Source organism: Lontra canadensis, unplaced genomic scaffold (genome assembly GCF_010015895.1).
Source record: "Lontra canadensis isolate GAN:19392208 unplaced genomic scaffold, GSC_riverotter_1.0 scaffold13, whole genome shotgun sequence".
In the NCBI taxonomy this organism is placed as follows: Eukaryota; Metazoa; Chordata; class Mammalia; order Carnivora; family Mustelidae; genus Lontra; species Lontra canadensis.
In genome coordinates this window covers 14,602,199-14,617,318 of record NW_022631007.1, presented here as the reverse complement: position 1 = coordinate 14,617,318, position 15,120 = coordinate 14,602,199, and the positions used below count along the sequence as shown (strand labels likewise).

The 15,120-nt window shown below is 43.4% G+C and overlaps 1 protein-coding gene across 3 annotated transcripts in view; it reads left to right on the top strand.

Moving 5' to 3' along the window:
• IQCA1 (IQ motif containing with AAA domain 1) overlaps positions 1 to 6,740 on the top strand; it is a 146,538-nt gene extending 139,798 nt beyond the window's left edge. For all 3 annotated transcript variants that reach the window (XM_032857562.1, XM_032857563.1, XM_032857561.1), the window contains 2 exons: positions 562 to 800; positions 6,149 to 6,740. In XM_032857562.1, coding sequence (XP_032713453.1) covers positions 562 to 800; positions 6,149 to 6,277 — 368 coding nt within the window. In that variant the 3' untranslated portion in view covers positions 6,278 to 6,740. The remainder of the gene's footprint in view (positions 1 to 561; positions 801 to 6,148) is intronic.
• The last annotated feature ends 8,380 nt before the right edge of the window (positions 6,741 to 15,120 follow it).

Below are 15,120 nucleotides of genomic sequence, written 5' to 3'. Positions count from 1 at the left end.
CCTATTTACAATTATTGGGGGGACAAGGGGAGAATAAGCGTCAAATTGCACCTGAAGGGAACTGAGCCCACTGATGATGAATGGAAATTAGAATCTGAATTCCAATCCCACATATAAAAATAATGCACAAAATCTCTATAAGTAAAAAAATAAGTCAAACTCCTACTCAAAAATACTTTGCAAAATATAATTTTGCAGAGTATTTGAGAACTTTGCAGAGATCCCATATGTACCCTATCTGAATTTCCAATTTTGAAAGATTTTGAACATCTTTGAAGATACCACACTAAAACTATATTGAATGTGGTTTCATTTTTTCTTGTTTTGTGGGTCTAGGACCTCAGGGCCAACAATATGCAGGTCTTAGGGTTGAAATCATTCAGAGGGAAAAAAAGTATTCAGTTCTGTGGCTTTCTGATCATTTGAATTACAATTAAAATGGAGTATTCCTCCTGCACATTGCTTTCTTGAAGACATGCAGCTTTGTACCAAGAAGGAGATAATATTGCTTTCCCTGTGGTGACCCTTGTTCTCTGTGTCTTTTCCACCATCTTGGAACAGTTTTGTGGAAACAGATCATTCAACGCAACGGAGGCATCATTACCAATGCCTTGAATATAAGTTGCCTGGCAAAGATCACTGATGGTTTCACCCAGGGACACGTAGTCGAGGTGGTTAAAGGCGTGCTCACAGACCGCAGAATCCGGCAGCAAACTTACAAACCGCTCACGGCAGGGGAGTTTATCGCAACGCTAACCAGCATGAGTCCAGTGTACCAGGAGGAAGAGGAGAGCTTTAAGGTAAACAGAACACCTATGTGGTCAGGTCTTCGCCACAGACACTTGTCACATAACTTCCTCCCTCTGGTTCCTGAATTTCATGAATTTGTCATATACAGTGAATTTTGGAAACCTGAAATTTTTAGATCACAAATTCGTGCCAGCCTTGCTGGTAAAACATGTCTTCCAAGATTTAGGAAAAATTGTGGTCTGTAACTACAATTAACAGCCAAACTGCAGAATTAAGTAGTAGTTTTGAGGGGTGCCTGGGTGGCTCAGTGGGTTAAAACCTCTACCTTCAACTCAGGTCATGATCCCAGAGTCCTGGGATCAAGCCCCACATTGGGCTATCTGCTCAGCAGGAAACCTGCTTCCCCCCACCCTCTGCCTGCCTCTCTGCCTACTTGTGATCTCTGTCTGTCAAATAAATAAATAAAATCTTTAAAATAAATAAATAGTAGTTTTGAAACCACTGGATTCAAACAAACATACACACACACACACACACACACACCATACTTACATGTATGCACAGCTTCCCCTTGGGTCATTGGATTTTACTTCATATTTCATGTCATGGAACAAGTTGTGCAGAAAGAAAACCATTCTCTAAATAGTGCATTTCAAGCCCATGATGGTTTTGTCCCAGATTTGCTGTGGCATGCTTCATTTTTCTGTGCATTTGCAATAGGGAATCACTAGAGGACTCCCCAAAGTTTGACTTTCTAATTTTTTTATTATAATCTGTGATGTTCATAGAATTTTTTAGATCTAGAGGAAACTGAGAACCAGCTCTTCCAAATCCCTCTCTTACAGGAGGAAAAGAAGTTGCAGAAAGCTATGTGCCTTATCCAAGCAAATCACCATGAAAACCTAGATGCCCAGGCCAACAGGCACACCTCACACTCTTTTTAGTCAAAATGAATACGACGATGTTCACTTTCTGGACCTGGAGGCAGTTTCCTTGTCCAACTGAGAAAACAAGAGGAAAATTATATCCATGCAGTTATACCCACCATAACATTGGCCATGCAATCATCTGAAAAAATATCAGAATTCTCATCTAAGCCTTGTGCGTCTGGAAGCCTACTTAAGATTAGGAAAATTTCCCTCTGCAATATATCACTTTCCACCAACTCTAAAAACCATGTTTCCCTCCTGCTTTGCTGCTGATGTTTCAGTACAAGTTGGAAAAGAGTCACAATACTGATCTCCCACAAAAATTAGCATAAGGACTGGCAAACTTTTCTATAAAGGGCCAGAGAGCAAATATTTTCTGCTTTGAGAGCTCCGCAGTATCTGTTACAACTATTCAATGTTGTATCATAGTACAAAAATATTCATACACAGTATGTAAATGAATGGGTGTGGCTGTGTTCTAATAAAACTTTATTTGCAAAAACAGCCAGCAGGCCAGATTTGGACCATAAGCTATAGTTTTGCTTAAAAGGGTCTAGCAAAACAGCAAAGAAATATTTCCAACTCCAAGCTGGAGTTTTTGCCAAGGATTTGAGTTAATGTTCTTGTTAACTGTTTAAACCTTGTTAGAATTAATTGCAAATATTTACCCTCTTCTTGTGATACAACCTATTCTTTTCCTATTTTTTTTTCTTTTGTAAAATAATCATTTTCCTACACATTCTGAGGAGCTGGGTTTGGGGTAGTAAAACCTATGCTTTCTCTTAGCTGGGTTTTTAACTTTCCGAAGTGATTTGTGTAAGTTTTTCTGTTCTAGGTACTGGAGGTCCAGTAACTAACTGATCACGCTATTCAAGAGAAGGAAATGCTACCATTGTATAATCTGAGATGAGAACACATACACTTCTCACTTCCATTCTTGTCCTATTTGATCACTTTATTCTTTTTTTTTTTTTTAGCAAACTAAATCATTTTTCCACCATCACTGCCAACCCCCTCCCCCATCAATTTCTGCTTCTTATTGTAGCTGAAGAGCTTGGTACAGCACTCGGCCCCAAATAGATGTTCAATAAACATTTTTAGTGGCAAATTTATAGAGCAGATGGATAGATGGGCTGACACTTGATGCTGGTGAATAATGTGATACTGTGGCTGAAGTTGCTTGTGCTCATTCCAATCATTTCTGCTCTGAGAAATTGGACCTAACTGTGCTCCTGACAATGTGCAGACTAGGATCTTGCAGATTCTCCAAACAAATAGTACCCTGCTTCGTGGACATGATGGAGAAAATATTTAAGGTTAATGATGGTAATAATCATAATGATATTAGCTAATACTTATTGACTACTTCTCTGCCAGGTGCTGTTGTAACTCATTTAGACCTTATAGTCTCCCTATTTTACGAATGGAAACGGAGTCATAGACAGGTATGGTAGGCAGAATAATGGCCCTCCAATGATGTCTACATCCCAGTCCCTAGAATCTATAAATATGTTTGGTCACACGGCAAAAGGAGTTAAGGTTACAGATGGAGTAAATGTGTTAATCCACTGAACCTAAAATAGATTATCCTTATTTATACTGGTGAGTACAACATAACGATAAAAAGTAGAAGAGGGAATCAGAAGAGAGAACCAGAAAGTTAGCAACATGAGAAGGACCCATTGGTACCCCAAGTAGCCCTGTGTTGCTAGCTTGAAGGTGGAGGGGCCACAAGCCAGGAGAGCTGGTGGTCTCAGGAAAGTGTAAAAGATGAGGGAGTGAATTGTCCCCTGGAGTTCCAGAAAAGATGACAGCCTGCAGACACCAAGATTTTAGCCCAGTGAGATCCATTTCAGACTTTCGAACTTCAGGACCAAAGAACAATGCATTTTTTTTTTTTTTACGTCACTAAGGTCATGGTAATTTGCTATAGCAGGCAAAAAGGGGAGGGGAGGCAAAGTGACTTGCTCCTAGTCACACAGCTAAAAGGGAACAGAGCTGAAATTCAAACCATAGTCCTAAGGCAATTTTATTACCCATATTTTATACTGTGTCTCAGTAAATTAGGAGTTCATCACCTTACATTGAAAACAGAGCCAAAGTGAAAAGAAAGATGAGACTAATCCTCAAGAGCCAGAAACAACGATAAATCCCAAACACAGGGACAACCATGTGCCTGGCTTGCAGCATAGAGAAAAGTCAAGACTAGGAAACAAGAAAGAGATTAGGGCCATAGAGGATGAAGAAGCAATACCTGCTGCTGCTGTGACTAGTTCTGTGGTATGTCAACATCACCAAGGAGCATTAACTTCAAAGCATCACTACAAGATGTGCTTCTGCATCTGGTTTTAGAGGACTGTTTAGAAGCAGTACCAAGGGACAGAGAAATAATGAGAAAGATAAAGAACAAAACAGAGCCTCCTACTCAAAAGGAACCTGAAAATAAAAATTCCAAAACATGTTAGGAAATCGAGTGCCTAGTACAACCTGACAAAGATGTTTAAATTAATATAATTCATTCAGATGTTGGAAGAAATAAATGAAGGTGTCCTTTCCGATAGAAATGTACACTAAATGTTGAAACAAAGACAGCCAGAAATGGAATAAGAAGAAATAATTATGGGAAAAATCACAAAAGAAAGCTTAGAAATTAAAAATACAATAATTTGAAATGGCAAAAATAAAAGCGGTATGAACTCTAGACTAGGCATTGTCAAAGAGCAAATTTCTGGACTGGAGGATACTCCCTCTGGAGACAGCACAGAAAATCCAAAAAGATGAAATCCATAAACTGCAATTAAGAACCTTTGAAGGCATTGACACCTAACTTACAGAAGCTCTAGAAGAAAATAATAGAAGAAATATCAGAGGAGCAATTATTTGAAGAAAGATTTGCTGAAAACGTTCTTGAATTAAAGACATGAGTTCTTAGATTAAAAATGAACTCCAAGTGACCAGCAGAAAAAATTTTAAAAATCCACACAAACATAAATTACTGTGAATCTTGGAATAAGATAACAAGCTAGTCTTCAAACATGCCAAATGGCCCACAAAGAAACAATGGGGAGGTCCTGCAGTTCTTTGACAGAAATCTATTCCAGAAGACAGCACAATCATTTCTGCAAGGTGCTGAGGAACAGTAACTATGTGCCTAACATTTATCCCCAGCTAAACTAGCACCCAAGAGACAGGAGACAATAAAGACACTTTAAGACTTACAAAGACTGAGCTAGCCTTCCACTGAGAGCAATTTAGAAATAACCAGTAAAACTGAAGAAGCTCAGGGCGCCTTGGTGGCTCAGTGGGTTAAAGCTACTCTGCCTTCCACTCAGGTCATGATCCTAGTGTCCTGGGATCGAGCCCCGCATCCGGCTCTCTGCTCAGCAGGGAGGCTGCTTCTCCCTCTCTCTCTGCCTGCCTCTCTGGCTACTTGTGATCTCTGTCTGTCAAATAAATAAATAAAATCTTAAAAAAAAAAAAAAAAACTAAAGAAACTCATGTCCTACCCCACCCCCAGGAATTCCATTTCTATGTATATGTCATAGAGAAGTTTCCTCATAAGTATACAAGGAGATACATACAAATTCCTAACAAAAAGTTGGAAATGGCCTATATGTCCATTAATAGGAGAATTGATAAACAACTTGTAGTGCAGTCATTCAGTGAAATATTTTACTACTATAAAATTTATAAACTAAAATGTTTCTCAGCTTTCAAATGAAAAGTGAAGGTTGAGGAAAATGCATTCTCAGGGCCAGCTGGAACCATGAGGTGCTCTGTTGGTATATCAGCTCCAATATTTCTGCCATGTTTTCAAAAATCCCCCTCCCAGTGTTTGTGTGGCCTCCCATGGCTCCCACGTGGCCACCAGTCCAACTTCTGATGCCCATGTGTGAACCACAGAGGGTCATTCACGTTACCAAGAAAGCCCACGCCCTCGGGATAGAGTAGGATCCCCAGAAAGATAGGTGATGTTGAAAGGAAGTGCTGATGTTTAGATTTGAGCTGTGATTCTCTGAAACTGTTAATTCCTTGAGGTGGAAATTTCAAGTTGTGTCAAAATACAGGTTGGAAAACTCCCTGAAAAAAGAATTTGTATTAAATATACATTGAATGTCCAAAGTTTGATGGCTGCTTGCCCCTTCCTTCTTAGCAAGCTTTTCTTTATTTTTAAGAATATTCCAGTGAATGCATGCCATTTTTTAAATTTTATTTTTTCAGTGTTCCAAGATTCATTGTTTATGCACCACACCCAGTGCTCCATGTAATACATGCCCTCCTTAATACCCACCACCAGTCTCACCTAATCCCCCACCCCCTCTCCCCTCCAAAACACTCAGTTTGTTTCTCAGTATCCACAGTCTCTCATGGTTTGTCTCCCCTTCCAATTTTCCCCCAATTCGCTTTTCCTTTCCTTCTCCTGAATATGTGCCATTTTGATATTTTCCTAAACATCTGTTCTGTTTCAGGACTGGTATGCCAAAACCCCCATGGGTAAAAAGCGAGCTTTGGCACTAATGGGAGGGAACACTGAAAAAGAAAAAGACAAAGGGAAAAAGAAGGAAAAGAAGGGAAAAAAGGAGAAGAAGAAAAAGTAATGCCCTTCTGAGGAACCATCCTTGAGTGTCTCAGGGATGGAGGTGGACCTGACCTGCTGGGGAGAAGGCTCACCATTGCCTGTCTGAAGAAGACCCTGGCTGATGCCCCGAGCTCATCTGCCCCTGCATTCACTCACGTCTGTAGGAGGCTGCACACACCAAGTTTGATGTCCATCACAATTGTTTCTAGAGCTCTTAATTGCTTCTCAGTTTGTGTGAAGTTTGTGTGTAACCGAAATCCACTCTGCACACAGTCTTTCCACTTCATCAGTACTAGTTGACAAATTTACAATGTGATAGTTAGAAAATACTCTAATTTGACAACTAGTAAGTAATTTGAGTCTGTCACCAGCACTCCAGCTTTTTATTAATCCATATATACTGTGTATGATCTTACACATATTTTAATACATTAATTCTTTGCTCTATTGATCTATTTTGTATAATGGAATAAAAACTGTTGTCTTTGAACTGACTCAGTAATTTGGTTGCTGGAGCCAAAAAAGATGTTTAAAATTGGTGAGTTTAGGGGCACCTGGGTGGTCTTGTCAGTTGAGCATCCAACACTTGATCTCAGTTCAGGTTCTGACCTCAGGGTTGTGAGTTCAAGCCCCATGTTGGGCTCCACACTGGGCGTAATGAATGACTGACTTTGAAGATGGAGGAACCTAAGCCCAGGGTCACACAGTGGACATCTGGGACAGCGGGACTAAAATCATCCTCCTTCCCAGACTGGTGCTCTTGAGAAGTGCAGGAACATGAGCAGGCCGATGGCTAGAGGAAAAGTACTACATAAACATGGGGTAGATGTGGAAATGAAGAAGCCTGAATGAAGAAGCAAGAAAAGTTAAATAAGAACAAGACTAAAGAACAGAAAAATAATGGTCAAAAGATAAATTTAAATTTTGTATGAAGATGAAAGTTTGTTTGGTAGAAGATGGTAAGTAACCTGCTTCTAAGTTGCAGTGGGAATGCCAGCAGAAGAAGCAGACTGCATTTATTTGAAATTTAATTTATTTAAAGATGTATTTATTCATTTTAGAGAGAAAGCAAGTTGGCACAAGCAGGGAGATGGAGAGAGGGAGAATCTCAAGAAGACTCCGCACTGAGCTCGGAGCCTGACATGGGGCTGATCCCATGACCTTGAGATCATGACCTGAGCTGAAACCAAGAGTCAGAGGATCACCTGACTATAGCACCTAGGTGCCCCATACTTTAACTGAATTTCATCTGGAATTTAGGAATACCCTATCTGACAGTTTTGGTCACAGCATAGAAGGTTGGAAAATCTCCTTCTCTGAAGACCAAGCTATCTCTCTGGGTTTTTCCTGGTTCCTAGTAGGTTACCTCTTCAATGCCCTGTATTTCTGGGAGTCTTCTGGTCCCCAGCACGTCCCCCTTGCCACAGCTGGTGTCTGCATGGGAGACAGACCCAGATTAGGACAGAGACAGCCACAGGTCCGTGTGTTGAGGACTGCTTTGCATACACCATAAGGCAGTCTCCTGAGTCTGCATTCATAAATGACCTCGGCTTTCCAACTGGCCTGCTGCAGACTTGCCTCCTCTTCCAGAAGGAACCGTGGTTTCCACAGATGGCAGGCCTGCCCCACACTACCCGCTTCAGACTGCATCTGGCCAAGGCCCAAAGTGGCTTGACAGATGGGCAGATTTTCCACCCCAACCTCAGAGAGCAGTTCAACTTCCATGTGTCCTAGACAGTGGCACCAAGACCCTTCCTGTCACCTAGCATGGGAACCAGATTGTTGGTTATGAACCAGATTGTTGGTTATGACCCAAGAAGGGACTTGAAGGCTCTGGCATTTGATGCTCATTACAAGAGTAGGATCTATCTGCACCATCACGAAGGGAAAATCATGAGAACGGTAAAGAAATAGTGGTAACATTTTATGAGTAGACAAGACCACAAACTTGGTCTTTGACAACAAGCCCACTTGGCCAGAACTCCTACAAATTTGTGTTGATAAACCTTAATAAACAATAATTAAATGGCAAAAGTGTAACACATACACATGCGTTCCAGCAGCCCCCGTCCAGGAGGACCAAAATGGGAGTCCAGGTCTTCACTCTCCCACAGCAGTAGCCAACAGGCTCACGCAACTACAAAACACTCGAAATGTAGCTGGTCCAACTGAGGAACAGGATTTCTTCTCTCACGCTGATTTAAAAAGCCTCACGTGGCTAGGGTGACTACGTTTTCAACAGTTCAGCTTTAGAGTAATTGGTAAGGATAGCCTGACTACCTCCCCGATGTCCCCTGCTCTTCCTCGTGGCACACTCACACTGAGATGGGATCTTTTGTGGTCACACGGTCTCCTCCCAAACTATGGCCTCCTGCCTCTCACAGCACTAGATTTTCCCTTGATGTCCCCATGGCTTGATCCAGGCAGCTCTGCCTCCAGGTTCCTGAGAACAACACGATCTCCCACCCCAGCAAGGTCCGCCCCACTCATAGGAGCCGCCCCGCTCTGCACAAGTGGCCCCCCGTGGGAGCCTGGCATTCCATAGCCCAGCACAGGTGGTATTCACACCACGCCTCCTGTTTCGGATGCATGGCAAGAGATGTGTACATGTGTGTGGTATGCTCATGTGTACGTATACTGCACTGTTTTTACCCACACAATTATATATCACAGATATATTGTTTTACCCCTGCTTGCTCCTTTCACTGAATAATATACCTTGGGTATTGTTTTATATCTGCACATGCAGACTGGCCTCATTTTATGTCAGTTACATACTGCCCCGCTTTATGGACACAGCAAAATTTAGATGGATGGATAGATCAAATATAGCATAATTATTTATTTATACAGCATTACCAGTCTCCGACAGACATTTAGGTTTTGTCCACCCTTTTGCTGTTCCATCAGTGCCTAATGAATACCTTTATACATTCTTCTTTCTCGGTGTGTATGGGGAAAAAAAATCCATGGGATAAATTTTTAGAAGCAATATTACCAAATCAAATTACCTGCACATTTAAATTTGAGTAGCTCTCGCCAGATCGCCCTTGGAAGAGGTGCCCAGGGGTGCCTGGGTGGCTCAGTTGGTTAAGCATCTACCTTCAGCTCAGGTCATGATCAAGCCCCATGTCAGGCTCCCTGTTCAGCAGGGACCTGCTTCTCCCTCTGCTTCTGTCCCTCCCCCTGCTTGTGCTTGTTCTCTCTCTCTCTCTCTCTCTCTGTCTTTCTCTCTCTCAAATAAATAAAATCGAAAGAAAGGAATGGAGGGAAGGAGGGAGGGAGGGAGGGAGGGAGGGGAGGGGAGAGGGAGGAAGGGAGAAAGATAAAAAGAAAAAGAAAAAGGTACCCAGCGCACCTGTCCCGCAGGAGAGTGCCCATTATGTTATCATCCACGGGGCAGGTTATAAAACTGGGCACCTGCCCAGTGGATAACAAGCTATGATCCTGCCAGTGTCAGTGTAAAACTCCCCAAGTCCCTGGAAAAGGTGATGCAGCAATGAGCAACCTCCTATTTCTAACCAACAGAGACATGGGAGAAATGACGTGAGGAAAGAGAAATAGGAGGTGTGTGCAGTGGAGGGTGGAGAGGCTGGCAGAAAGAAGAGCCATAGGCTCTTCTAGGGAGTTCTGCTGGGGCCTGAGCTATTCCTGGGCCATTATGTGACATTTAGCTCCTCTTGAGCGTGTTCTTAAGTGAAGGGGACAGTAATTAATGTCATTAACCCTCATTACAGGAGCGTTCTATGGAATGGGATCTGATTAAAGTGGAATGAAATCTCTTGGTGGCTCTGCACTCAGCCTGCCCTGAGGAATGAGCAGGTTTCAGGTTCAGAAGCCTGATTACACGGCGTTCCCTAAAAGGCGTCCCCAAGACCATTGGGGCTTACACAAACACCTCCGTCTGGAACTAGCAAGTTTAGAACCCTCTCATGCTGTTTGGAGGCTCTTAAGCCCACGTCCACATGGAACACAAGGGCAGTCATGGAGGTAGGCGTCACAGGGCTATTTCACAAAAGTGACACTATTTTCAGCCACTAATGACACTAGGGGACCCAAACCTCTGAGAGAAGTGGCTTCCGATGTCCTTGAAAGTCCAGACTTGAAGAGACGCATGGGGTGATGCTAACGACAGCGGAGGAAATAAGAGATGGTGGACTTGGAACGAAGCGAGCAGCCACCTGGGCAGTGAGATTTGGAAAACCAAAAGGACCGTGGCCTGGAGCAGTGGCTCCCAGCCCCCAAAACCCCTCCATTAGAATCACCTGTGGATGCACAATCCTGAAACAATTCCGTTTCATTAGAATTCACAGCCACAGCAAAGCGCTTCTTTGCTCATCTTCCAAGTCTTGCACTAAGCGCCTGCTATGTGAAGCACCGGGATACAACCCAAGCGAGCTGCTTTGCAGTTGAGTGGGGGAAGAGACCAAGTAAAATGGGTGTGCAATGAGCGTGCAAGGCCAAATCGCACAATGCGGGTGCATGACCGAGATCTGGGCCCATCTCCGGGATCAGGCTTGCCGCTCTCTGGCTTCGTCCCTGCAGGGACCCCTCTCGGATGGAGAATCTGAGACTCCAGGTGGAAGTGGCAGGTCTGTCTGATGCTTTAGCTCTTCCCAGCAGCTGCTCTGTGGCTATGTAATTACCTAAGACTGTGTGTTTCGGGGTCTTGGCACATGGGATGCACTCAGTAGGGTTTGCTGCCCTGTGGCTGCTCAGGAGTCGGCTTCTCCCAACGGACTTTGGGGAGGGAAATGGGAGTCCAAGGGTCGGGGTGGGGGTGCATTCTGGCCTCCCCCACACTCTGATTTGTCATCAGATTGCCGTCTTCTTGTCTGAAGTAACGAGCCTAGTTCCTCCGTGTGGCAGCCAGGCGCAGTCCCACTCTTTCTTTCGGACTAGGGATTACAGTCTTAGAAGTCAAATCCCTGCAGTCAATTCTAGTGGTTTAGAGCAAAGGCCCTGGCAGACCCCAGGGCAGAGTCTCATCCCAGCTCTCTACTGGCCATGCACTCTCTGAGTTCCCCATGGGCTTGCATTCAGTTTCTGCCTCACTGGGCTGCCGGGAGAGGAAACCCAGCTGTGCCCGATGCACCTGCCACGGGGCCCAGCACCACCTGTGTTCTCGGTGAATATCACCTGCTTTTCGGTTGCTTCAGATGCCCCAGATAGATCCTGCCCAGCAGAGCAGGTGCTCTAACGGAGGTCTCTACCTTCATGAGATGATAGTGCTGTGCTGTGACAAAAGAGGGCCAGGGCCAGGGTGAAATAAAGGGTCAGGTGAGAAGCCTGGGACTCTCTGCAGGGTCCCCCCACTACCCTCCATCTCCAAGCCTTTCATGCAACCCTGTTTTCCTTATTGGGGGCCAGTTTGGGGGTCCGGTAGACCTCCGTGCTTTGCCTCCTGGATACCCCAGCTCCATCTCCAGAGTCCTTGGCCAGCCTTGCTCTATCCAACCTTTCCTCAGACTCCCCTCAGCCTGCCGGGGAAGGGGTGTGGCTTCTTGGGAAGCAGCATAGGCCAGGCTGGGTCCAAATTCACAAAGAAGCTGAGTGACCTTGGACCAGGCCAGCCACACACATACCTACATATACACAGCACATATACACACTACATGCAAACACACATGACACACAAACACACACAGCTCATGACACACAGACATTTGAACATAAACACACAAAGAGACATAAACACACATATCAACACATACACACAAACATGCACGTACCCCCCCACAAACCACATACACACCCCCATGCACATGCACATACACACTACACACACACCTCCCGCAAGCACGCATTTCCTCCACTGGGCTGAGGGCACCACGCCTCCCAGATCCTCACGCTTCACCCTGGGCTGCAGCAGGGACCGGAAGCAGCAAATGGGGAGCTCCCCATGCAGGTGGTCCTGGCCCCAGAGGGGTGGGGGTGGTGAGCTTACACCGAGTGAGTCTGCCATGAAAACATCCGCTTCCTACTCTTCACAACAGGAAAGGCTGAGCAGACCCCCCTCCCCCACAGTTCCCACTCAGCTGCACCTGGAGCAGGGAATGACAGGAAGGTCCCTCAGCTGAAGGCATGGTCGGTTACCTGCCGGAAGGGCATCTCCACCAAAAACCAGAACCAGTCATCCCCACATCACCAGCAGGGCTCAGAGAGGTTAATAGTCTTCGCAAAGTCACAGAGCTCCTCCCCAATACCACAAGACCAAGGTTGAGACTCAGAGAAGTAGGACGGTAACTGAATACAGGGTGATCTGGGACCCATCCTGTGGGCCCCTGGGTGCCATGTGTGTTTCCTTATGCATAAAAGACAGGGGTGAGCTCCATAAGAGATAAGGATCCTTCTAGCTCTAAGTTCCTACTGCCCTTAGGACAGAAGCAGCCCAGAGACAGAGATCTGTAAAACCTTCACCTGTGATAGTCATCAGGGACACCTGTGGCCCAGTTCGCCACACCTCCTCCGGATACATCCTGGAGAAGACACCCAAAATATCACAGCACAATGTCCTTGGCATATATACAGTAAATGGCACCAGAGTGCCAAGGTTTTTATCCTAAGAGATGCAAGACCCAGCGCTTATGAATTAGGTAAACAGAGCTCAGAACTGCTCGCCCCAGAGCATACTCAGGTGTAGAAAGCCGTCTTGATCTCCCCATGCCGCTCCACAACCTTCCCAAACATGGTGTGGCCAGCCCTTGGGTCGTCACCCCTCTGGAGTGGGTGTCATGGCACCAAACAGTGGCTTTACCTTCCTTATCCCTGCTCACTGTCAAGGTTGCTCACCTTCTCATATGTTTAGGGACCCATCGAGATCTACTCTTTTGTGCAATGCCTGATAAGTCTCTTGCCTGTTTCTCTGCTGAGTTGTCTATCTTTTCTTTAACCAGCTTTAGAGTTCTTTCTATGTTCTGCAAAGAAGCTGTTTGCAGGTACGTGGGCTGCAAATATCATCTTCCACTCTCCATCTTACCCTTTCACTGCCTTCATGGGGTCTTGATGAACAGCTCTTAATGTGAATATAACTAAACGTATCAATTTTTTCTTTGTGGTTACACATTTTTGTGTCCTATGCAACAGCTAGTTGATTCTATGTGTTCTATGCAATAGCTAGTTGATTCTTTGTGTCTTATGCAACAGCTAGTTGATTCCTCTCATACTTTGCTACAGTCTTTCTGTCCCATTTATGTCTCATTGCCACCATATTATAATTTACTTGTTCTGACACACGTGTAGTATCACGTTTTGAGAGTTAAACCAGCCTTTCATTGTCAAGTAAAAGGTTGCATTTGAAGTGTGTTTTTATAATAATTGTATTATCTTTGTTAATATTTTGCATAGAATATTTCCAGCTATGTTCTTAAATAAAACTGCTCTATAATTTTCTTCTCTCACAATGTTCTTGTTGGCTTTTCATATCAAGACCTCTTTAAATCAGTAGGAAAGAATTCTTTCTTTTTCTATCTGTAAGAATTTGTGCAAAATTACCTTTACATCTTCTTTAAAAAGTTTTGGTAGCATTACAGGAAAATTGAGTTTCCTCGTGGGAAGGATTTCAGTTTCCAACTTAACTTCTTAAAGTATTATAAAGCAATTCAGAATCTATTTCTTCTTGTGTCAGTCTGGTAAGTTGAATATTTTAAGGAATTCATTTAATTTATCTAAACATTCACATTTATTGGCAGAGAGTTGTTCCCAGTACCTTCTAACAATCCTTAAAGTCTGTAGGACCTGATGTAGAACACTGATGTTGGTTATTTATGCCTTTTCTCCTTTTCCTTGGCTTATCTTTTCAGGGCTTCATCATTTTCAAGGAGTCGGCTTCTATAATATTTTAATTATACTAATTTTTGAGTTTATCTTTACCACTTCTTCCTTTCCACACTTCTTAGGGGTTAATTTGCTCTTCTTTTTCTAATGAAGACAATTATCTCATTGATTTTTGGCCTTTTTTCCTTTAAATATAAACTTGTAGCACTACAAATTTCCCTCTGAAAATCTCTCTTGGTTTTTGCCATGTTAAAAAAAAAAAAAAAAAAAAAAAACAGCTCCAAGGATGAACTATGATCAGGGTGATGCATTTTAGGGTGCCTGCACATACACAAAGAATGAGAAAAGCAGGGGCCTCCAGGAAGTGGGGTACACGAATGCTTATTTTCCTTGTCATTTGCAGTTTTTCCCAGACTTTTCCCATTTACTGCATACCACAATTAATTAACTAATGCATTTGCAGTTAATTAACTAATGCATTTGCAATTAGTATAAAATATTTTTAAAACACTAGGATGAGCAAGTGTAAATTAAAATAAATGAGATCAAAATCTAAAAATGGAGGCTCGGACCTCTATCTTGCTCTGTGTGAAAGCAGGCTAGAAAGAAAATGCTATACATTTAAAAGATTTAGTAAAGCAGATTCTATACCATTTCTACCCTGTTGTCAACTTTAGTTACAATTTTTGTGCTAAAAACCTTATCTCTGTATGTCCTTAGGGAGCTCACCTGGTATCCTATGGTATGTTTTTAAAAAGCAGATAACAGGGACGTCTGGGTGGCACAGCTGGTTTGGCATTAGACTCTTGGTTTCTGCTCAGGTCTGACACAGGGTCTTAGGATCAAACCCCACATCGAGCCCCATACAGGGCTCCAAGCTCAGTGGGGAGTCTGCTTGGTTATTCTCTCTCCCTCTCCCTTTGCCCCTCCTCCCGCACTCTCTCTTGCTCCTAAATAAATTAATTAATCTCTTAAAATAAATAAAAATCAGATCACATTGAACAACACAAAATGTGAGTTTTAAAGAATTGACTGATGATGAAAAATAAAATGGGAAATAAGCATGCTTTACCCAGCTACTTAGAG